This window comes from Armigeres subalbatus, chromosome 2 (genome assembly GCF_024139115.2).
Source record: "Armigeres subalbatus isolate Guangzhou_Male chromosome 2, GZ_Asu_2, whole genome shotgun sequence".
NCBI classification, from domain to species: domain Eukaryota; kingdom Metazoa; phylum Arthropoda; class Insecta; order Diptera; family Culicidae; genus Armigeres; species Armigeres subalbatus.
The window spans coordinates 220,880,488-220,904,568 of NC_085140.1; the positions used below are offsets into that span (position 1 = coordinate 220,880,488).

At 37.2% G+C, this 24,081-nt stretch overlaps 1 protein-coding gene across 1 annotated transcript in view; it reads left to right on the forward strand.

Moving 5' to 3' along the window:
- Positions 1–24,081, forward strand: part of LOC134211691 (uncharacterized) — a 30,599-nt gene that overhangs the window by 2,751 nt on the left and 3,767 nt on the right. Inside the window, exons 2-4 of the mRNA XM_062688823.1 lie at positions 5,880–5,952; positions 12,312–12,401; positions 20,904–20,930. Of these exons, the coding sequence (XP_062544807.1) occupies positions 5,904–5,952; positions 12,312–12,401; positions 20,904–20,930 (166 nt within the window). The 5' untranslated portion in view covers positions 5,880–5,903. The remainder of the gene's footprint in view (positions 1–5,879; positions 5,953–12,311; positions 12,402–20,903; positions 20,931–24,081) is intronic.

Sequence of the window (24,081 nt, forward strand, 5' to 3'; positions counted from 1 at the left end):
CTGTGGAAATGCTAATAGAACATAAAGTTGAAAAGTAGGCCAAATTCTTGTAGGGATGTAGACTGTAGAGCCATAGAAGAAAACGAAGAAGATAGAAGCAAGTGAACGGCGAAAATGCCACCAAAAAAGAAGCGTCATGTTCTTTATTAAGCATTCATAGATTACGTACCGCTTTGAAGGGAAACGCTTGGGAGAGGGTCTTGCAATAAGTGTAACGATCCACATAAAACATTCAGATTCTTCAGTGTTACATACGTATGTAAGGGTGGCTGAAAATGGCATTATTTGCGTTACGGTATCAATCAACATGAAATTAAAATATTCTTCAAAAAAAAACGTCCATAAATGACGTCGCTTAACAAGAGGAGATTAAGAGTAGATAGATTTTCGAATATTAAAAATTATGTATATGGATTTAAGGGTCTCCAGTAGCCTTGCGAGCAAAGGCGTGGGATTGCCAATCCGGAAATGGTGAGTTCGATTCTCGGTCCGGTCCAGGATGTCTCCGGCTGGAAACTTTCTCGACACCCTGGAATAGTGTATCCATTGTACTTGCCACACAAGATACATACTCATGCAATGGCGGCATAGAAAAGCTTTCAATTAATAACTAAGGAAATGCTAATAGAATACGAATAGAAGTTGAAAAAGCCGGCCAAGTTCCAGTTGGAATGTAGAGCCATTGAAAAAGAAGAAGAAGATATGGATTTAAGGTATCTCATACAAAAACATGCCAAGGAGATGAATAATTGTTTTTTTTTGTTTGATCGTCCACATCAAGTACGATGGCATTAAAATGTGAGTTAGCTAATTTTCTTCAAATTTCATTTATTTATTCATTTATTTTGTCATCCAACATAGACAAGCACATATACAATTTATTATTTTATTATCAGACTAAGGCCGGAGTGGCCTGTGCAGAGTCGCTAAACACGCAGTCTGCGGAGGATCATCGTCCAGGTCTCGTGTCTGTAGAGAACTACCGGTCTAATAAGCGTTTAGTATATAGTCAGTTTGGTACGGTGGAGAACTCTATTCGATCGCTCGTTTTGCGGAATCCAAAGTACGTACGATTTCCTGCCATGATGCGTCTCCGAATTTCTCTGCTGGTATCTTTATCGGAGGTCACTAGTGAGCCCAAATACACGAATTCTTCAACCACCTAGATTTTTTTACGTTGTCCTCTCTAGAGCCTCTTCCTATCTTATACTTCGTATTCGATGTGTTGATGACTACTCCAATCACTTTAGCTTCGCTTTTCAGTTTGATGTAGGCTTCCTCTATCTTCTCAAAGTTACGTGCCATAATATCTATGTCGTCTAGGCGGACTACGTGAAAATCGTACCACTCGTGTCAATCCCTGCCCTTCGTATTACTCCCTCCAAAGCGATGTTGAACAGCAGACATGAAAGACCACCACCTTGCCGTAACCCTCTGCACGTTTCGAAGGGACTCGAGAATGCCACTGAAACTCGAACTACGTACATCACCCGATCCATCGTCGTCTTGATCAACCATATCAGTTTATCTGGAAATCCGTTTTCGTCCATTAGCTACCATACTTGGTCCCGATCGATTGTATTATATTCGGCTTTGAAGTCAATACATAGATGATGTGTGGGCTCGTTGTTTTTTTAGCACTTGGTCGAAAGCTTTCAAGCATATCTATCTGCTGAGGGTTATAAAACGGATATTGGTGTTGTTGGATTCTTTCAAAAGTGGACTGTATAGGTGGTTCTCGGATGATGTGGATTGTGGAAGTAAATCTGTGGATAAGGAATTGTTGGTGGGAGCAGGAGTGCTAGATGACTCCTCCCCTGGATGGCCCTCAGGCTGTGAAGTCCCTGTGACTTCACCTCGATGATGGTGGACTGGACCAGTCTCGCTCGACTGGCAGCACCTCAATTACACTCAAACACTAAACACTTTTCGGGATGGGTAGTGCTCATCCTAGAGCACCACGGTACTATGTGGGCGGACTTCAGACTTTGAAGCGAAACACCGGATAAATTCACTTTACACTTGATTTATTTTCATTTTCTCTACACTTATTATTACACTTCATTAGACCGTTTGCCGGGTCTTATAATACTTAAGCTCACTTGGCTTTCACCAGGCTAAATTCATATTCCACTTGCCTTTCGCCAGGCTAAATTCAAATTCATACTTCACTTGCCTTTTGCCAGGCTTCATTTCTTAACTATACTGATTTGCCTTTCGCCAGGCATCAATTCATAACTATACTTATAGGGAAATGTTCCGATCTCAATCTCACTGCACATATATCCATCTCATCGCTAAACAAAGAAATACGGCACCAAATTCGTCGCTTCTTTTTGTCAACATGCGTGCTCACTGCTGAAAAAATCACAAAAATAATAAACAAACCAAATTCTTTTCCATTTCTTTGTTTTTGGTGGGATGGAAATAGGAGCTATGAGATGAAGTGGCGAACCGTTCCCCTACTACTTATCACTACCTTTAGCCAGGTCAAATTCAAATTCAATACTAAATCTACTGCGCGACGAGCGCGCATATTTATATCCCTTTGACGCGCATTCCAGAAACATCACGCAGCACGTGGAGTATTCCAGGCGTACCGCGTACGTTATCGATGATGACAATGATGATTGATGATGACGATTGCCCTTGCGCGCCACTGCACGGTGACACATCTCTCGCTTTCAGTGGTACTCACCGCGGCGTCGCGTCGATGATATGCTGACACTCACTCTCTCGCGTCGTCGGCGACGGGTGCTACTTCGCTAGATGGATAGACGTCGTGTCGGTGCTGCTGTTGTTATTTATGTTCCCACCGTCGTTTTGAGCGTCGAGCAGGGCTTGGATGAATGAAGCAATGAAGATGAGGACTCATGCTTCGGCACCAGATATACTCCCGACGAAGGTAGCTTCATGAGAGAACAGTTTCAAAGTGCTTAGTGAAGAATGCTTCCTCGCTTCATATGGCACTGCTGTACGAAACAGTTGAAGAGTGAAAGCAAGCACCCGCTAGTCCAGAGAATAATAAACTCTCTTGCCTCACTTATACTGAGTTGCGCATTTCTGTTGGAATGAATGTGTAAAAGAGAGGTATATAATGCACGCTCTCTCTTTCTCGCCAATATGGTTTTGTATTTACACAACACTCACTCGCATCTGAAACACTGCCGATGAACGAAGGAAGCATCCTCATTTCACACTGCCCTACTGAACGATGCCTCCTCGGCACTACCCGGCTTGTGAAGCTGCCACGTTCAAAACTCCCCACTTTCAATGTATAAAACGAATGCTTTGTATTTGCCTCTTCCCTTGTTCGTGCAGCAAGCAGCACATCATCGAGCGAACATCAATCGGTGCACCGAAATCAAAACCTTACTGTGGGCTAAAAACGAAGCATTCATTCGTTTTTGAACGAATTTTCCAAGGCCTGGCGTCGAGTGCATCAATCGATAGTTTGGAGGCGCATGCTGTTAGTGGTTAAGAATTTCATCTTTCAGTCCGCCATGCGGACTGAACAGGTGTTAAATTCACTCCGTACGAAACGATCAAAGCAAAACAAAGGTGCGGCCCGCGGGCCGCAGTGTAATTTCACTTTGATCAAGTCGTACGGAGTGATTTTAACACCAATATTCGTTTTAATACCCTCAACTGATTGATATATTTGTAATCTTTCGTCCAAGTACTAACTTTTTAGAAGAAAGCTCTTTTTCATTGAGTGACAAGCAAATTAATGGGAAAAACGCCCAAAATGCTGAGCACCAATGTTCTAGGCAGACACCACAACTCGCATATGACCTGGGGAGGGATCGTCAAGCCCTTGGACATAGTCCCTGCTGTTTTTGATTACCATGTATATTTTGAAATTATCTGCATATAACAGATGACAACCGGGTGGAAGTAAATTTTGCAACTTCATTGATGAATAAAGAGAAAAGCAGGGATTCAAGGTTGCTGTCCTGAGGCACTCCTGCGGATTTTCAAAAAACTGCAGATTCGCCGCTTCTAGTTTTGACACATACCGTGCGATCAATGAGATTTGTTTCAAACTAGGAGAGCGTGTCGTGAGATATTCCGAGCATTGTGAATCTGCTGAGCAAGATATCATAATAAACCTTATCAAACGCCGCTTTGAGGTCGGTATAGATCGCGTGAGAACCCCATGGATCCAAGAAAAACGACTAGAATAAGAACTCCTCCTAAAACATTAGAAATTTTCCATAAAAAATAAAAAATTGCCAATAAATAAGGGTAGAGGCGATTCATAAATATAAAGTTTCCCTAAATTATGCAAAATTTACAATAACCATAGAGAATTTCCCACGGAACAAAAATATATTAGTTCCTTTATAAGATAAGAACTGCTATTATAAAAGAAGAATTTTCCTTGGAGAAATCCAAGTTTTTCATTGAAAAAAACAATATTTTCTTAAATAAATCAATATCAATCAGGTACAAAATCTACGCGATGGTATGATGATTTGATCACACAGCAATAATTTGGGGAAGATATATACATATAAGCAAGTGAACAAAGTGAAAAATTTCCCCCCAGTAACGCACCACGTTGCCGGTTTCAACAATCTGCACGTCGCTTCGTCGATAGCATCGTGTGCAAGCAATCATTGACCAGCAGCAGCCAGTGATGTTGATATGAGCTACTGTGAAAACTTGCAAAACATCGATAAAATTAATAAATCTTCTTCCTACTTAATAGCTATTGATGTTATGATGTTTGTAAGAAAAAATGTTTATTTTGTGGAAAATTTTATATTTGCTCATTGCTAATATTAATTTATTTACGGAAATTTTAAATTTTTGCAACTTTTTTATTGTTTATAGAAATTTTACATGTGTAGAGAAATGTTATTTACTGCTTTTACCCTGTTTTGTTTATTGACAGTATTCTAATTTTTCATTGAAAATTTCTATTATTCTATATTGTATATGTAAATCTACTACCTAGTCTACGTTGGTTGACGAAATAAAATAAATTCGTTATGGAAATTTTATTTCGCTGTCAAAAATAACCAAAAAAAAACTTCATCAAACTTCTTGAGATCCAATTTTCATTACAACTCCTCTTTATTTGTTAGGGTTTCCGTTGCTCTGAGATATGACCTGGATGCCAATCCTTTTTATGATACATAATGACTCGTCCTATTTGAACAGTTGATGACTGACAAATAGCTCAATGGTGATTAAACTGATTCGTCAATATATTTGTTGAGAATGTTACGCGAGTAAAAAAAGAAAAGAAACGGTGTGGAACAATCGCGAAATAGTAGCAATAGATCACATTACCACAAAATGCTATTTTCAGGTTACTTCACAATTGTCTCTTGAACTTTTGAATTGCAATATCTGCTGTTTGATCCCGAACACGACCGTGTACATGCACCTTAGTAATATATAGTTTCATTCGAAAGCTAAGCAAAGAATAATGTTCCTTAAGTCAACCCTTTACATCTTTCCCCGAGTTTATATCAGAGAACATCATCAAATCAGAGAACAAAGCATTTCCTACCCAAATTGTGAGAAGGCACGGTGACATGCCACCGTCAGCTGTCAATCAAATTATTCCGAACACCTCAATTCATATGCCTCACTATTCGAGATGTGTAACTCATTCTTACAATCCAACCCCTACCAGAATATTTCGCTATTTTAAATATTTCAATTATTCACGCCATAATTTTCCGCATTTAACTCTTTCGTTTCGGTGGTTTCGCATTTCGATGCGCATTTGTGATTTTACCTTGTAGGTATATAAACTGATTATTCGGTTTGAATGTACAAAGCTTCGCTTTAATTGAAATTTCTTGACTCTCCACAGAAAGATACTCAATATTAATTATTGTTATTATTATTTTGCTCCTTAGGGTTACACTGCTCTACACATTGCGATGCAATTTGGCCGGAACGACATATTTGAACTTCTATGCAACGTCTACAGTAAGTATATCGTTTTTTGTCTTTCTCGTACACTACAGTGAGTGCGTAAAAGCTTTAGGATTACACCAAAACCGAACTTTGTATAGAAGGCCTAGAAACCCATAGCGTTATGAACTAATCGACTCAGCTGGATGAATTGAGCTGATGTCTGTATGTGTGTATGTAGGGTTGTCTGTAAAATTTGAGGCACATTTTTGGTACTTAATATCATCCGAATTTTCTCGCAACAAGTTGCATTTGTCGCGGTTTGGAATCTATTTTTTCTCTATTTTAATTTGGCTCAATCGGCCATTGCGTTCTGGAGCTCTTGAAAAATATTTTTTTTAAATATGCAAAGAAAATATATGTATCAATGGAAATAATGAAATCTGCCTTATGCTATTTGCACCTTTTTTATAAGCTTTCCAGTAAAATTTATGATGCACGAGAAAGCCATCAGCACCGCTAGGTGGATTTTTAAATGTTATCTTTTGCAAAGGAAATCGTTCAAGGTTGATGATTTGTCCCCGAAATGATATGTGTGTGAATTTGATTTAATTAAATAAATCAATCCTAATCACTTCAGGTGACAAGACGTTGAAAACCGACATCATCGCAATGGTGCGATAAATCATTCCTTCCTCACTGTTCAGTAGTAGGAAAGAAGAAAATAAAAATTGATTGATAGGTAGTACCGCTTCTGATCAGACCCGCCACAAAACGCCGCTGTTGTTTGCCATTCTCATGCATGAAAACGTATTGAAAGAGAAATATGTCTCACTTCGGCGGATTGAGATTGTGAGTGTGTCTGTATTTGACGTCACTTCCTTTGTAGAATTCAACATGATCACACAGTAAACAATAGTATAAACACGATCATGCTTCACATAGTTTTACACATAAACTTTCACTAGGAGTTACTACAATAACGTTCTTTAGAGTCGTGCAGTAAAATGTGCGATTCATTGGTGTAACCACGGGGGTTGGGGGGTTTTAGGTTTGAATGAAACATCCAAAAATTTTGATCTTTTAGCCCCAAGAGTCAAATTTTTATAAGAAAAGTTTCGTTCAAACTTTCAGACAATTAAAAAAATGCTAAATAGAATATATAGTAAATACATGGTCCTTCCTTACTCAAAATTCAAGATATTAACAAATAAGGTCTACTAATCAAAATTCGAAAATTCTTTAAACATTTTTTTTAAGATGCAGGTGTGGACAAACGCTTGCACCTTTATGTATTTCCTCATGCAAATTAATAAGCGTATCAGATCGGTGTGATTAATAAGCGAAAATTTCCAAATATGTAGTCGTGCTGTCACCTGTTAGTTTTATTTATTTAGGGGACTTTTGGGGCTACTCCTGTAATTTTCACAAACAGCAGAAATATTGGGAGTAAACATTAAATCATTTCCGTCATGTTATCACCTGTTTAAAACGCGAGTTAGTACTGTTCTGATTTGTACGAGTCAAGTACGAGACATTGAAGACGAGCATTTCTTTAAGGTGAAAATACGTATCTTTAAAGTTATATCAAGCTGTGGAATTAAATGAACTTATTTCAAATTTAATGAATGTATTTTCAATACACCCTCAAAATGTTAATGTCAATGATGAGAATAATATGTTCAGGGTCCTGGGCCGCTCGGGCTTAATCCGACCACAAGCCGGGGACCTACGGAATGGCCATTTCTTAAATTCAGCCAAAATAGGTCATGCGACACCTCAAACTTCATCATTTTACGAAATAATGATCGGAATTGTATCGTCAGGGTTCTTGGGCCCCACAGGTTCAATCCGACAAGAATCCAGGTGACCTCCGGATTCCGGAATGGCCATTTCCTAAATTGAGTCGTGTGACACATCAAACTTCATGATTTCACAAAACAATGATCAGAAATATATTTTCAGGGTTTCAGGGCCACTCGGGTTCAATCCGGCAACAATCCAGGGAATGCTCATTTCCTAAATTTAGTCAAAATAGGTCATGCGACACCCCAAACTTCATGATTTCCCAAAACAATGATGGACATTTTTTTAATTCAAACTAAATATTACGTGTGTCACCTCATACTATATGATTTCACGAAACAACGAAATAAATTCTGTTTTTGTGGCTTTTAGGCCATTTGACCCCATTAGCTGCGTGAAACCTACCAAATGAAAATAAAAATCAAACAAAGTTTAGTCGAATTGAACCTAAGTTGCCAAGAAACCCTAAAAATATCATTCCCACCATTGCTTTGTAAAACCATGAAGCGGTGTCACACGACCTGTTTTGACTCAATTTAGAACCATTCCGTAGGTTCTTTAAATTGAAGCGGATGTGACGGATTGTGTCACTTTTGTACCAGATTATAAACCCAAGTAGCCCAGGAATCCTAAATTGCATTGTGAAATCATGAAGTTTGAGGTGTTACACGACGAGCATTGACTCAATTTATAAAATGCCCAAACTGTCCTCTGGATTGTGCCGATGTGACCAGATTGAACTCAAGTGACCCAGGAACCTCTTAAAATATTATTCTTATCAGTGTTTTGTGAAATCCTGTAGTTTGAGGTGTAAGACGACCTATTTTGACTTAATATAGGAAATGGTCATTCTGGAGGTCCCCTGTATTGTGGCCGATTTAGCCTAGGAACCCCAAACATATCATTCCCATTATTGTTTTGTGCAATCATGAAGTTTGAGGTGCCACACGACCTGTTTTGGTTCAATTTAGGAATCACCCGAGCTGCCCAGGAACCTTAAAAATATTATTCCTATTATTTCTTTGTGAAATCATTAAGTTTTAGGTGTCACGCGACCTATTTTGACTCAATTTAGGAAATGGCCATCCCGAGGGTCCCTCGGATTGTGGCCTGGTTGAGCCCGAGTGGTCCAGCAACGCTGAAAATATCATTTTGATCATTGTTTTGTGAAATCATGAAGTTCGAGATCTCACACGACCTGTTTTGAGCTAAATTTGAAAATGGTCACTTTATCCGGGGACAACTGACCTCAACGGATTCTGGAATAATTCTGCAACCGTACAAAGGATAGACCAAAATCCAAAATGAATCAAAATCTGGTATCCATTCAGATCGAATGCAACTTCCCGAGTAGACGAAAATAGCTCAATAATATCAAATGTTGATAAGATAGTTAAATGAGATATGGACATAATTGATTTAAGAGATAAAAGATCAGATGACAATATCAAAATTTGGCACTAAAATATCATGAGGATATCAAGATAAGTTATTTGTAATAAGTGATCGATATCAATGCCATTAGTTTGTTCTTATCCATAGCATATCTTGATATTTAAATGATATTTCTGTGCAATTTTTTGATATTGTTGCCTGTTCTTTTATCTCTTATATCAATCAAGTTCATATCATGTTTTGTTATTCTGTTCATGGCTTCTGCCCGGGTTGTTGCAAAGGAATCGGTTAAGAAATGTGCTTTTTACAGCAGTTTTAATTTTTGAAAGCCGTTAAAAACAGGAAAAAACATTTTTTCCTTTGAAAACTTTTTCAAATATGTAGTCAACTGCAGTTTCCCAAATAAATATTTCAATATGCTTGAAAATAGAATATAAATCCTCCATTCTTAAAAACAGAGCGAGATTATATGTAAGCATTCTAATAGTACAGTGATAATGTTACACTATATCGGTTAAGACAACTCTGTTTTAAATATTTGTAAAAATTGGAGAACAATCCATTGCGCTCATTATTTATTTGCTAGAAAAAAGTTGGAAAAACGCAAATATTCTGTATCATTGTATTTTAACGACACGGGACGTAAAGTTGGACAAAATACATGCTCATTGCTCAATTTCAAAGTTGAAACATTGAAATTGCTTCATCAAAGGCAATTCACAAAAATGCCCCCCCCTCCTACCCAATTTTCTGACTACGCCACTGTATTGAACAAAACATATGCAACTGAAATTCATCTCAAGAACACCCATCTCTTTGATTGATTACAATCTTTCTTGTTAAACGGAATTTGACACAAACTCATGATTTTGTCGATTTTAGCGCACGATGTTGGTCACAAATCTGTTTTTTAGCATTCCTTCTTGTAAATCTGCAATACCTCTCATTCAATTTTGAAATCACAGACTGTTGAGAACGATTTTCCTAATGGACAGCTATTTTTTAAGCAATACTTGCTGAATAGTAATCTGACCAGACGTCCCGCGTAACGTCCCGCATTTAACTTATTTCAAGATAAAGTCCCGCGAAATAGAGAAAAATAGAATACACAATTAGTCATTTCTCAGTATCTTCAAAAAAATATATATTAAATTTTTGGAATACATATATAATTTTGACTAAAGCAAACGTTTTGTAAAGCAATCATATGGATCATAGATCCACTGATTCACGATTCAAATCAAGCGCGAGTCAAACCCCATCCGACTCGTGGCCCAGAGAATCGTTCATGTTTCGACTCACAATTTGCATCATTGCATGATTAAAACGTGTTCTCCTTCGATGCTTAACACAATGGATAGTAAATCCATACCTAAACATAAAATACTCTTTGGTTGGGGTTCGATGCTTTTTGGAGCGAAATCATTTTTCGGCAGATGAGCGAAACGATGCAATTCTGTGTGCAATGCTCTGCCTACAGATCGCAATCGAGTTAGCTCGCGCATGAGGCTTCGATTATTGAGATTTGAACATGATTGTTGGTAGACTGGCCTTCTGACCTTTGGAATATTGTAAGAAGATTTTGCATCCGTGTATTTCGTGATGCGTGATTGCTTGGATTTCGACACGGAACGACCAAAATTCGTTAGTTAGTTAGTTGCGACAGTTACGTTGAAAAACTTGATGCTAAAAAAATGAATTGTGTTCAAGGTAGCCTCATATTTAGGGGAAATTTTAGGCCGGGTCCTGGTCACCAAGTAATATGAAATGGAACAGGATTTTTGATATTCTGGGCCAAAATCTATTCAGTTTCACCCGTTTGGAAATAAATTGGAACAAAAACCTTGGAGCATATTCCTGCAGACGGAAACTTCGACCAGAATAGACTTTGAAATAATTGATATAATTAATTCCTTATCACAGTATCTACTTTTGTTAGGTAATTTAGAAAGAGTTATTTAGGTAATTCAGAAAATAATTTTCGTGATTTGATACTATTACTTATATTGCCACTAAAAAAGAATATTCTAACAATATTATGTACACTATACGTTCAACATTTTTTTTAACTGCAATTCGATAGTTGCACCTGTTTTACAGTTATCGGACAGAACACTGCCAAACTTCAAAACGATGTGAAACTCAATGACAGCTACATTGCGCTGCACATTCAACGTTTGAAGAAAGCTTTGACTTCTGTAATGAGTTGCCGTTTATCGAACAGTTAGCATACTAAACCTTGGTAATATACAAGTTCTGAGAAAATGAAAAATTTGCTTAAAGCGCATTTCCAAAACATATTAAATTATGAACTTTTTCTTGTCTCGCGCTCACACAAAATTTATCTGGTCACTTTATGAATCGACATTTAGATAAATATTGAAACAAATAACGTTTAATGACCGGAGATGACTGAAATGTAATACTATTGATGTAAAATGACTAATTTGTGGCTTTAATTTTCTAAATTTTACAAATAAATAAAGAAACCGCGAAGTTCCGTTTTGTTTGTCCAACGCAAAATGACGCTTTTGTTGACAAGCGTCCGTGAGCTGTAATTTATCAAATTATGGCTCATGTGTGCATGTTACATGTTACACCTGGTAAAAATAGTTCTATTCGGATTTTTGGAAATAAATATTTTGAAGAAATTTTCATGTTAGTTTGATATCTAACTTGTTGCATCTGTTTTGTCCAATACTGTATAATATGGTATATTACATACATGATCTCAATGTTGAGGGCGTGTCAGTGTCTAGACTCTATATTGACTGAATCTACTGATGCAACCATCAGAAAAAATAACATCTAAGTCACATAGCCTAACACTTAGTGTTCTTTGTATGGCAACCTCAAGGTAACCGTGAAAGTTTAGATATCTAAAGCAACGCGTCGCTTTAGAGATGATTATCAAATTAAGATATCATATTTCTATGGATGGATCATCGATCAACAAATAAATCGTTCATTTGCAGCTCTGACGGAACGGCCTTGTACATACGTGGAGAATATTCAAATTTTCTTGATGACTTTTTCTGAACCGGTTCTGTGAAAGATGTGTTTCTACGAACACAGCCGATTCATTGGCTGTTTTTAATTATGAATGGGTTTCAGCCAGAGCTTGAAGGGATTAGTCAAAACACTTTTATTGGTAATCAACTCGTTTGATTGATTCCATTTATATCGTACTGATTGATGTCTTGTTTCCTTCTTCATTTCCATCTGACTTCTAGAAGCGGACCGTGACCTGCTCGATTGGAGCGGAAAGAAACCTCTGGAGTATCAGAAACAAATGACAACGGTGTCGGCATCCACCTACAGCAGTGAGTATGATCCGATGTTTGTAGTGAACGAGCGGTTCCATTCTCTTCCGTCGAAAAAACTTCTTTCGCCGCTTACACGAGGCGGCACTTTTATGCGTAAGAAAACCCGCCGCCAACGTCCTTCCACCTCGACGGGAGTTGAACTGCAACGCACGCACTCAATGCTTACGATGATCACGCCGGAACAACTATCGCTTGACACTAACATTTCCCGGGCCGATGCTATCGGCCATCGCAGTAGCATGATCGCTCATCCCCCTGACACGATGAGCCTCATTAGCGGCAGCGCTGGAAACTTGCGCAGAACGGACAAAACTAATCAAAGCTTTTTTCGACGCAAGAAGACGCATCACTAACCGCCTATTGATTGCATGTCAAGTTGACGCCCTGTTGTATTCTGCATTTATTTATAGTGTTATTTATCGAATTAGTGTTTTGTTTAAGTGCGTTTCAATATTCAGAAGTTTTGTAGTTTTTTTTTAATTTAGGCATGTAGCATTTTTCTTCTAAATGTTTTTTTTTCGGAATATTTTAACTATGTTAAACTTTGTCATTTATTTTTGTAAACATATACAAATATACGTATGGAATCTAAAAATCATATTCATTATTGCATTTAATGTTGATAAAATATCTGTTTTGCTCCACACCGTATGTTCGCTGGTAGAAATATATATTTTCTATATATACATAAAATATATGAACCTGTTCATATGCTCTGTGTTTTATATTTTCATTTGAACTATGCTTACCTCTTTTTTATTTCGGTAAAACATTTCTATGATGTAACATATTTGAAAGAACTACATTGAAAGCTATGCATATGGTTGGAATACGAATTAACGGTATTGTTCAAAACAGATTTTTATCGCATATTCTAATAGGAACTCACAGATCATTACTAACAATATCTAAAATTTAAACTACTTTGTATAGTTATAAACCCAATAATTTCCTTTGTACTTTCTAAAATCGCCTCAACTACAATTGACGAATACCTACGCTGTCGCGATACGCATAAGAGTCCCATGTCGATTTTTGACGATTTTGATTTTCTTCCAGAAATAAGCCTAAAATGACCTCTGATCTTTAAGAAAGACTTTAAGACTTTAAGATCTTTAAGAAAAACTAATAAAATAATTGGCTTTGTTCTAGAAATTTGAAAATCAAAATCCATTTGTGTTGTCCCATCTTGCTATTTTTTCGCATAACAGTCACATTCCAGATTTTGATACACTTTTGCACAAAAAATAAATATATTTACTACATGAAAATTCAACGGCATATTAGTCAAGTTAAAGAAAATTGACATGGGACGCTTATGCGAATAGGGGCAGTACGTAACTGTTTTGTTTTAGATAATGCATATATTCGTGGTATACATCAAGCCAAAGGCTTTTTTTCTTCTTCATTTAAGTGATTTTTTAATTTTAACATTAAGTTCATCACTAAAGCCAAATGCTATTTTCGACGGCCCTAATAAATTAAACTTAATTGCTAGTGAATTCAGCATCAGTTGGTGTGACAATTTCAATTCGAATCATTTGGAATATGTTGCGGTTTTTCAATGTCAAATTAAATTCTTATATACATTTTCCGGCATAGGGTAACCGTACCCTTAGTGGAAGTAGCACCAATAGTGGAAGTAGTGGTGCTTTTAAGAGATTTATCATAATTATACACTTTACGATTGTTTACGATATTCTGTTAAATGCTACTTATCGTAAGATTTTGCTTGAAAAACTATTGAGAACAATCATTTTTCTTAATAAAATGGACTCCCTTGCACCTATAGTGGTGCTACTGTACCAATAGTGTCGAGTCTCATAAGAAATCGATGGATAGCACCACTATGGGAATCAAAATTAATTTTTACCACCACTAAAGGAACAGTGTATCAATTAGTGGTGCAAGCAATATTTGATAGTTGTTAATCTTCTTATCTTCTTATATACATAAAAATGAATTTCTGTCTGTCTGAACCTTATAGACTCGGAAACTACTGAACCAATCGGCGTGAAAACTTGTATGCAGAGGTTTTCGGGGCCGGGGAAGGTTCTTAAGATGGTTCGAGACCCCTCCCCGCTATGGAAAGGAGGGCTCCCATACAAATGCAACACCAATTTCAGCATAACTCGAGAATCAATCAAGTAAATGGGACCAAATGTGGCATGTGGAGGTTTTGATAGGAAAGATATGTTTCTGTGGTGGTTTGAAACTCTTCCCTTTTCTGGAAAAGGGGGCTCCATTACAAATTAACCAGAAATTTATGCATAACTCGAGAACTAATAAAAGCATAAATTAATTTTAGGCGAAACGAAGTTCGTCGGGTCTGCTAGTGCTAAATAACATCAATCTCATTTTTGTTAGCATATGTATCTTATAGCCAAGATAATAAAGCTTTAAATTTCCCATAATTAGCGGCTTTAAAAAAATATTTTCTTTTGTGGATCTACTAATACCCCCATTATTGGTACCGTTAACCTAGTAGGTAGTTTTTTTATTGATCATGTGTACAAATTTTTTGATTGTGTAACTAGTGAGTTATGATTTAAAAGTTACCGGTCCTGCTATCGATGAGAGCAAATCGAAAACTAAATTTGATATTGGTTCCGATTACAAAATAAGTACACTGTTTGATGTCAGATCATACAATTTAGAAATCTACAGCAAAATAAGACTAAAATATATTATCAATCATGATGATTCATATATGAAAACAAATTATGATTTCAATTTGATGTCAAAATCAAAATATGTTTTCTATATGCTCTCATTATGTTTTCAGACTTTGCTAGGGTAGTCATCAACGTTTTCGACAAAGCATAACACTGAATGTAATTTAATGAAATTGAAGTACTGCAGGAAATAATCCAAATAAGCAGTCTCGGGTCTTGCCTAAAGAAACGTGATTTTTCGACAAAATTCCATACCATAGAATAGATGTTCTAAGGGACGTTCAAAACCCAATTAGAAGTCAGTAATTGTAGGGGAGATAGGAGCTGATTGGCCGAAGGCAATTGTGGACATTCGCAACATTTTATACTGATATTGGTGCCGCCCGTAGTTTCATGTGTTTTTGCATTGCCGTTTGAACAGAAAGTTTTTTGTGTTTTCGGCGCTAGTGAGTAAATTTATGTAATTGTATACTAGTATAACACAAATCAAATTAGATCTGATTTTCAAAACCATGGTACGCTGGAAATGGCATTCAAAAGCCTACAAAATGCTGTAACAGTTTCCACACAGTAAAAAAAATTTGTAATATCACATCATAATTGATGCACATCATCGCCGTCGTAAATCGCATGTATTATTACATCAGTTTTGTGTAACAAAAAGTGACGTAATTGGGATTTTGTCGCCAAAATGAAATTGTGTAAAACGTAATCAGTTCGACGTAATGACAAAAACGACGTAATAACCAGCCAGCAGAAGCGGAGCACTGAATCCCTATCTACCACCTTTTTGTTATGGCGAGGCAATTTTTATGCACACTTTTGTTTTCGATATTTTATCAAAATTAAACACTCAATCATGCAGCAATATAACGATGTGGTATGCTTGAGATACCTGCTTGATTATAGGGACTCGAAAAAGAATTTATTTGCAGTAACTAACCGAATATAAAAATGTTCACATTAACGATTGCGCCCTAACACCGGTTCTAAGCTTCGATGCAGAGTACACGAGCTTTGTTCGCCAGTGACAGGCGTATGAGGCCCTTGGTCAAAATACGATGGAACATGTGACAAATCTCACTGAATCGCAATGCAGTATTTTTTTAGTAGGAAAAACTGGAAAAAAGATATATATGCATATGATCGTTGATTCCCATTAAATGATCTGTTAATATATATGATAATATGTTTTATGCATATTGGACGATATGATCAAGAACCGTTTGTAAAGAAAGCTAATTACAGTGTAAATTAGTTTTCACAATTCTTTTTTCCGGTGGAACTTTTCCAATCAAGATAGCATTAACAAAATTGTTCAGCATACAACTAGTAGCACTTGTTATCGATGCCGTTTTCAGTTCTTATCCACTTTGGCGACCAAAAAATGGGAGGGCATCTGTAAGCCTGGGATGTGTGTTCAATAACCATGAAACAATTAACAGCAATGCCACACCCATGCTTCTCTACGAAGCACTCTGTATATACATAGCACAAAGCAGTGGATCTCATATCATTTTTTATTTATGTTTCAATAGATGCATACCAAAACAAATGAGAAGCAGATGCGTGTATATTAATGTTACAATGTTGAGAATTACTACAAGCATACCATTGTGACGCTGAATTTTTAACAATCATTATCGAATTGAGCATTATTTAGTTTTATTAGAATGCATAATGGCTTGCCACGAATAAATGAATAGTTGTTTGTGAGTGTTGTTTTTTTTTTGTATTTGCTAATCTATACTCTAAAATATCAATCTTTTTCTTATATTTCTATACCAAATCCCGCTCGCCCGGTACATCGATTAAATATTTCACCAAAACTATGGTGGTGGTAAATGAAAAATAACAAAAAAAAATCCACAGAAATTCAGGCGATGAGGCTTCAGCTGCTAAGCAGTGGTAGTTCTACGTGGAGCATTGGATCCTGGAGGCAAGTTTATCTGTGTTGTATCCATTTACCTTTTCGCCCTAGCGTACACCTTTTAATTCTACACTTTTTGGTTTCCCTATTTAGTTACCGTTTTTGATCTTTCCATCCTACCTGTTTCTTTCATAAGTGTGTACATGTTTGCATAGAACATTGTTTAGCATTCCGCGAGTTTAATTTTAAACGCTGCTTGTGGCACCTTTTTTTTTAAATTCATTCATGCCTTTCAACCTTATTCATAATTTCAACGCAGGAACGCATGAATTTTAATCAGTCTTTGTTCAGACATTCTTGATAAGCCAGGACGTTTCAAGAACACGCTTAATTAGAAGCTTTGTGCAATGTGACTACCAGTTTGTGGAATATAATCGGTTTTAAACGTCGCACCGTGTTAACCGCGAGTTCAATTAACGAACTTTCACCGTAATTATTATTCATAGTATGTATAATGTTCCCCGATGATGACATTTTGCATAACGGATACCACCTGTCTTGGGTTACTACTCGCATTATTAACGGGCTCACGAATAGGTTTCAATATTTTCATCAATTTTTGGATATAGAAATAGTGTAATAAATAGTCCACGTGATATTGTACTATTATTGGTTTTCATAAAACGGTTTTCTGACCGTTTGTTTACGAATGCATCAGCTTTAACACTTTCAGATCCAAGAGGTCATATATGACCACAAAAGAAAAATGGATGTAAAAAATCGCACGATGGATAGAAGTGATTACTGTCTTCAGCAAAGTTGTTTAAAATCAACTCCCCTGTCAGGGAAAAATATCATGCATGGGATATCAAGGCCTTACGACATCCTAGAACGTCCTGAACACGGTGAAGTTCGTAAATAGAAAATATTAAGTGTAATGGCAGCGAAATGTAAGATTTTTATTCGAACGTATCCGTAAAGTACCCGTAATACACAAAAACAGGCCTAGGGCCATCCAAACTATCCATATAAACTGTCCTTGAGCTCGGGAATTGAGATCTACAGCCGCTGGAAAAACTTTTTTCGTTACTCAAAGCTTCAATATGCTTTCAATTATATCCATTCCATCTCCTGGAAGGTTCAACAGATATCGTAAGGTAGTTTTGGGATATTGTGGGTCATCCAAACTATCTTTGAGTTCGGGACTTGAGATCTACAGCTGCTAGATAGCTTTTTTCGTTACTCAAAGCTTTGAGATGCATTCAATTATGTCAATTACATCGTTCGAAAGGTAACAGGTATCGTACAATATTTTTGGAATATTGAGGGTCATCCAAACTGTCCTTGAGTTCGGGGTTTCAGATCTACAGCTGTTAGAAAGCTTTTTTTGTTAGTCAAAGCTTCGAAATATATATTCAATTATGTTCGCTACGTTTCATGGGAATTTCAACAGATATCGTAAGATAGTTTTGGGATATACTGGATCATCCAAACAGTCTTTTAGTTCGGAACTTGAGATCTACAGCAGCTAAAATATAATTTTTTGTTGCTTGAAGCTTCGATATGCATTCAATTATATTTATTCCACCTCTTGGAAGGTTCAAAATATATTGTAAGGGATATTCTGAGTCATCCAAACTATTCTTGAGTTGCAATCAACAGTCGTGCGCTAAGATTGGCAGTTACTAGCTACAAGATCATGCTGAAGGTGGCTGGCTTCGATTCCTGATCTGGTGTAGAAAATTTTCGAATTGGAAATATTTTGCACTTCCATAAGCATCCAAAAATGGTAATTTGGCTATATAATCTCGTACTGAACAAAGGGTACCGTAGAGGCTGGCTGGAACTTAAGAGCTTGTAAACAAAATAATCTTACATCCTTTAGGAGACGTAATCAACATTAAGTTACGATAAAAGTGCTGTAGCGTCTATAGATTGCACACTATGTAGAGTATCAATGTAAAAGACTGGGGTGCACTACAATCAATATTAGACCTAGACCTAATCACATCGAAATACATAAACATAAGTTTCGAGGACTTCAAGCAAGTGGAGTGGTACTGTTTTTCATGAAATTTTGTCTTATACCATTCGTCATACTGATTCAAAAATGTTTACTAAATCATGAGGACTGAAATTATTTATTATAATTAATTATTAATAATAAAATAATCCATTGGTAACTATAATTTTTTTTTAAATTTATATATTGAACTTGGGCTTATTATGTCCATAACCTGCTCAAAAATTGAAAAATAAAATAAAAACACAGCTAGGATTGAATTGTCGGTTTGCAAATACGACTGATATATCAACATATTATGAATAATTTAACCATCTCAGAATATTACAACGAAAGACAAAGTGATCTACTTATGACATGAGCACATTTTATGCCAATTATATCATTTAAATACTATTGTAGAATTATGAAAACAAACATTGTTCATACATAATTATGAGAACGTAACCATATTACCATAATTGTCATTATCCTCCGCCCGTTTGATCCAAATGCCATATCGAAGTGTTCCAGTTATCGATCAATGCATTGCAACATTACATATCGCGCTTAAGTCGCCACAATGCTTTTTGTTGCGGTGCACAGTTCGAGGACAGCAGTTATGGTTCATTTTGCATAGTAGTAAGTGATAGGTGGTAGGGGAGAACGGTCCAAAATGCACCCCTTAAGCTTTTTCGATGTTTTCACTAATATAAACAAGAATACCGTACCATTTCAACGTGTAGGTGCGAAATTTTCAAAACCAGCTACATTCACAATGATCTCCTATTCAAAACAATAAGGTTTTCATAACTTTCTAAAAATGTTTAAAAAATAGGCCTTCGGCAAACGCCCGAATGGTGGTGTAAAATGGCCCAATTGCATGTAAAATAATGGTGAACGAATGGTTTATTTTTTCTTAATGGATTGAACTACAATCTCACGGATGAGGTGGAAGAATCGGAAATCGTTAAATTTAAGTGAATATGAAGGGATTTTGCTCATTTTTCCAATGGAGCTCAATAATGAATAACTAATTATGAATGGTAATGGTAATATTCGTTCATAAATGTCCTACAGCAGATTTTATGAGTGAGGTCATTTTGCCCCGGGGGTATATTATGCACTGTTCTCCCCTACGTACAAAGTGAAAGCGTAAAGATGTTCATGCCACGTAACGATGTCAGTCGCTTATTGTAACAGCATTCTGCTTGTAAAACGGAAGAGTAGCGAATGCAATGCTAAATGTCATTAAGGCTGCACTGCAGTGTTTAAATGTTGGCAATTTATAGATAGTTAAACAAACACCTTCTAATCCAATACATTTTGTAAAAGTAAGCACAAGTTATTTGGGACCACATGTGGATCCGAAAAAATATTGATTTGGAAAAATGATCCTGATACTCCATTCTAATACCCATGTGATTTGAATTTCCAAAGTTTTCGAAATGCATGTTTTGAAAGCCTAATTAGTAAATATGTGATGAATGTATCATCAATACTAACCATTTTTCGCGTATGTATATTTTTATTTCCTCCGTAGACTAGTCTAACATTTGTAAAGATGTATTAAAAGTCATTAACCCAATAACGAATGGTGCATGTATAAGGAGAAGATCTATTTTACAGCACCCACTTTATTGAATTAGATCCATATGACTTGATTTTTTTACATCACTAGAAACATACAGAAACTAATCATACTAAAAACAAATAAATTGGTTGAAATACGATAGAGTAGAAATAAACTATGGAAACGGAATTTGTCTTTTTTCCTTACACATAACATTGGTTTAAATTTTGAAAACGGCTCCAAGTAGTTATTTTTTTAACAGTTTTTACCTTGGTTTTAAGTTTAAGTCAAAACTCATTCCGAAATGGGCTAACACTTTTAAGGATGCAGTGATAAAATAGAACGTATTAATATTTTCTCTATTTCCAACGTTTTATAGAAATCAAGGCCAGGAAAAAGCATACAGGTAAAGTGAATGGTTTAAAAGATCGTAAGTAATATATTTGATATAAATTTCATAAAATGTATTTGATGCACTCTATTCTCCAAGTAAAAACATGTTTGCAAAGGTTTAAACGTTTATACAAGTGTTTGAAAAAGGTTGAGATAAGTATTTTTTTGGCGTACGTGAAATCGGCATAACATTACGAAAAATAAACCAATTTTAATAAAAATCTACCATGCGAATACCAATTTTATATTTCTACTAGACGATGATTATAGATACATTTTTAGACTGCTTCTAATTCCTAGTTCACCTATATTAACTATATTATATATTCAGTCTAAGTCCGGAGTGGATTGTGCAGTACATAGCAGTCGTCTCCATTCAGCTTGATCCATGGCTGGCTAGCCACGCAGTCTGCGCAAATCATTTCTCATCTGATCGATCCACCTTGCGCGCTGCGCACCTCGCCTTCTTGTACTCGTCTGATCGTTGCGGAGAACCATTTTCACCGGATTATTGTTCGACATTCTGACTACATGCCCGGCCCACAGCAGTCGTCCGATTTTCGTGGTGTGGACGTCCATCGTTCCTCCACGTACCGTCCGCCCAGGCTTGCCAAAAACTCCTCGCCAAGTAGAAAATGAGCAAGAGCAAGAGTTTTTTTTTGAGGAGCAGAAATAAGCATCAAAACTCACAACATTGTGCATCATTAAACCCGAGCTTGTGCGTCGCAAAACAAGAGCGAGTCGATCTGTTCATCTTTTTCTTGTGGTGCGTAACTCACTCACACTCACACTCAAAACAGCCTCCAAGATTTTTTTCACATACAAAGCGTCGCTCCGGAGGCTCAGTGAGTGCTCTTTCGCCCGACGCCTCACTCACATGTGTTTTTATTTTGCTTTCCCTCACTCTGTTTTTCTGTACCTCTGCTTTTTTACGCTCCACTCAATTGTGAGGATGCGAAGGCAGCATTTTGCTGATGATGATTTTATTTGACTCTAGCGAGTGTGAGGAGTTTTGTCAAGCCTGCGTCCGCCATCTGCACCCAGTGCGAGTTAGACCTCCACAAGCATCACCCAGGTCTCGTGTCGTGTTACCAGTGAGCCCAAGTACACAAATTCCTCAACAACCTCGATCTCATCACCACCGATACAAACTCTTGTTGGATGGCTAACATTGTCCTCTCTTCCTCTTCATGTAACGGGTGGCAACTAAAAAATTGGAATGACTTCAATACTTTTCTATCAGAATAATAATGCTTTCACAGAATTATGACTTTATGTGAAAATCCTTAGAATTGTGGCACATACACTTTCACTCCAACATTGCTTACAAAATGCCGTCGAAACAGGCAGTACTGGCCTTGTATTTTTTCAAGCAAACAAAGATGAAAATGTTTCGAAAACTGTCATAGAATGTTGTGATCTACTGAGCTCCATTGTATACAAAAGGAGATTGTAAGGCCAAACACACGAAGCAACTCATAAGCACGACCATAAGCAGCACTCCGAAAATCGATGTGGCAGAGCCGTACAGCGGTCACGTCATACCAGGAAGACTAAGCTGCGCCGCACGGCGAACCACGGACCAAATGCTAATATTCATTAGTCTAAGTTTGAAGACTAAGGACAACTCTTTGTATAACATATATCAGATTGAACTGTACTTCTTTGTAGTTTTTTTTCGAACCAATTTTTTGTTGCCATCCGTACTCTATCTTCGACGTCCGATTACATGCCGAAATATCAAGGTCATCGGCAAAACCAAATAACTGGACGGACTACGTGATCGTACCACTCGTACCAATCCCTTCCCTTCGCATTACTCCCTCCAACGCGATGTTGAATAACAGGCACGAAAGACCATCACCTTGTCTGCGCGTTTCGAAGAGACTCGTGAATGCCCCTGAAACTCGAACTACGCACATCATCCAATCTATCGTTGCCTTGATCAGCCGTATCAGGTTATTCGGAAATCCATGTTCGTGCGTTAGCTGCTATAGCTGGTCCCAATCAATTGCATCATATGCGGCTTTGATGTCGTTGAATAGATTTCGCCTGGTACTTGTACTTGTAGGTGGCGTTCAATAATGCGATTGCGTGGTAGTTGCTATAATCCAGCTTATCGCCGTTTTTGTAGATGAGGTACACAACGCCTTCTATCCACTCCTGCAGCAGAATCTTATCCTCCTAAACCTCGGTAATTACCCAGTGCAGCGTTCAAGGCAGTGCCTTACTACCGTGTTTAAACAGGTCTCCTGGTAGTTGGACAACCCCAGGGGCTTTGTTGTTTTTCAGCCGGTCGATCTCCTTCTGGATTTCCTGAAGATCCGGCACTAGAAGACGTATGTCTTGCGGGCGTGATCCCAGGTTCATTACCATACCACCACCGTTGTATGCTACATCGCCATTCATGTACTCTTCTTAGTGCTGTCGCCACCTTTGGATCACCTCACGCTCGTTCGTTAGCAGGTTCCGGTTTGTGTCCTTACACATATAAGGCTGCGGCACGTGGCCCTTACGTGAACGGTTCAACTTCTTATAGAATGATTAATTATTATTGAGCGTATTAGGGGAAATATTACAGAGTTAAAAGACTTCACTATTCCATTTACTTCCACTATAATCACTTTGTATGAAAAGATACGTACTTCGTTTTCTACTTGAACACTTCTTCAGTGTTTTGTATCTGTTGATACAAAAAGATTCTTATAGAACTTTCGTGCGTTATTAGCGTGCTTCAGTTGCTCCATCTCTTCAAGGTCTCGATCTTCCTGCTGGCGCTTTTTTTTCTCCGGAAAATTGAGTTTTGTCTGTTCCGCGCCCGTTTGTATCGTGCCTCGTTCGCCCTCGTGCTATGTTGCCCATGCTGCATTCTACTCTTCCAGTCAGTGTTGTAAAATGTCATTTGCATTCTTTTTCATAATTTTCCCAGAACTTTTTTCAGTAGTTAGCTATCAACTATCAAGTATGGCAAACTTATAGCGCTTAAATGTGGGTACAACTTTGTCTAACAAGACATTGCTGTAAATATGTAATCTGGGGCGTGGGAGGCAAAATGTCATTCAAATGACATTATGTCAAATGACACGTGACATTTTGGAGAGATTTCACTCTCTAGCCTCAGATGTTATATTTAGAGCAATGTACCTTTGGACAAAAATATAGCA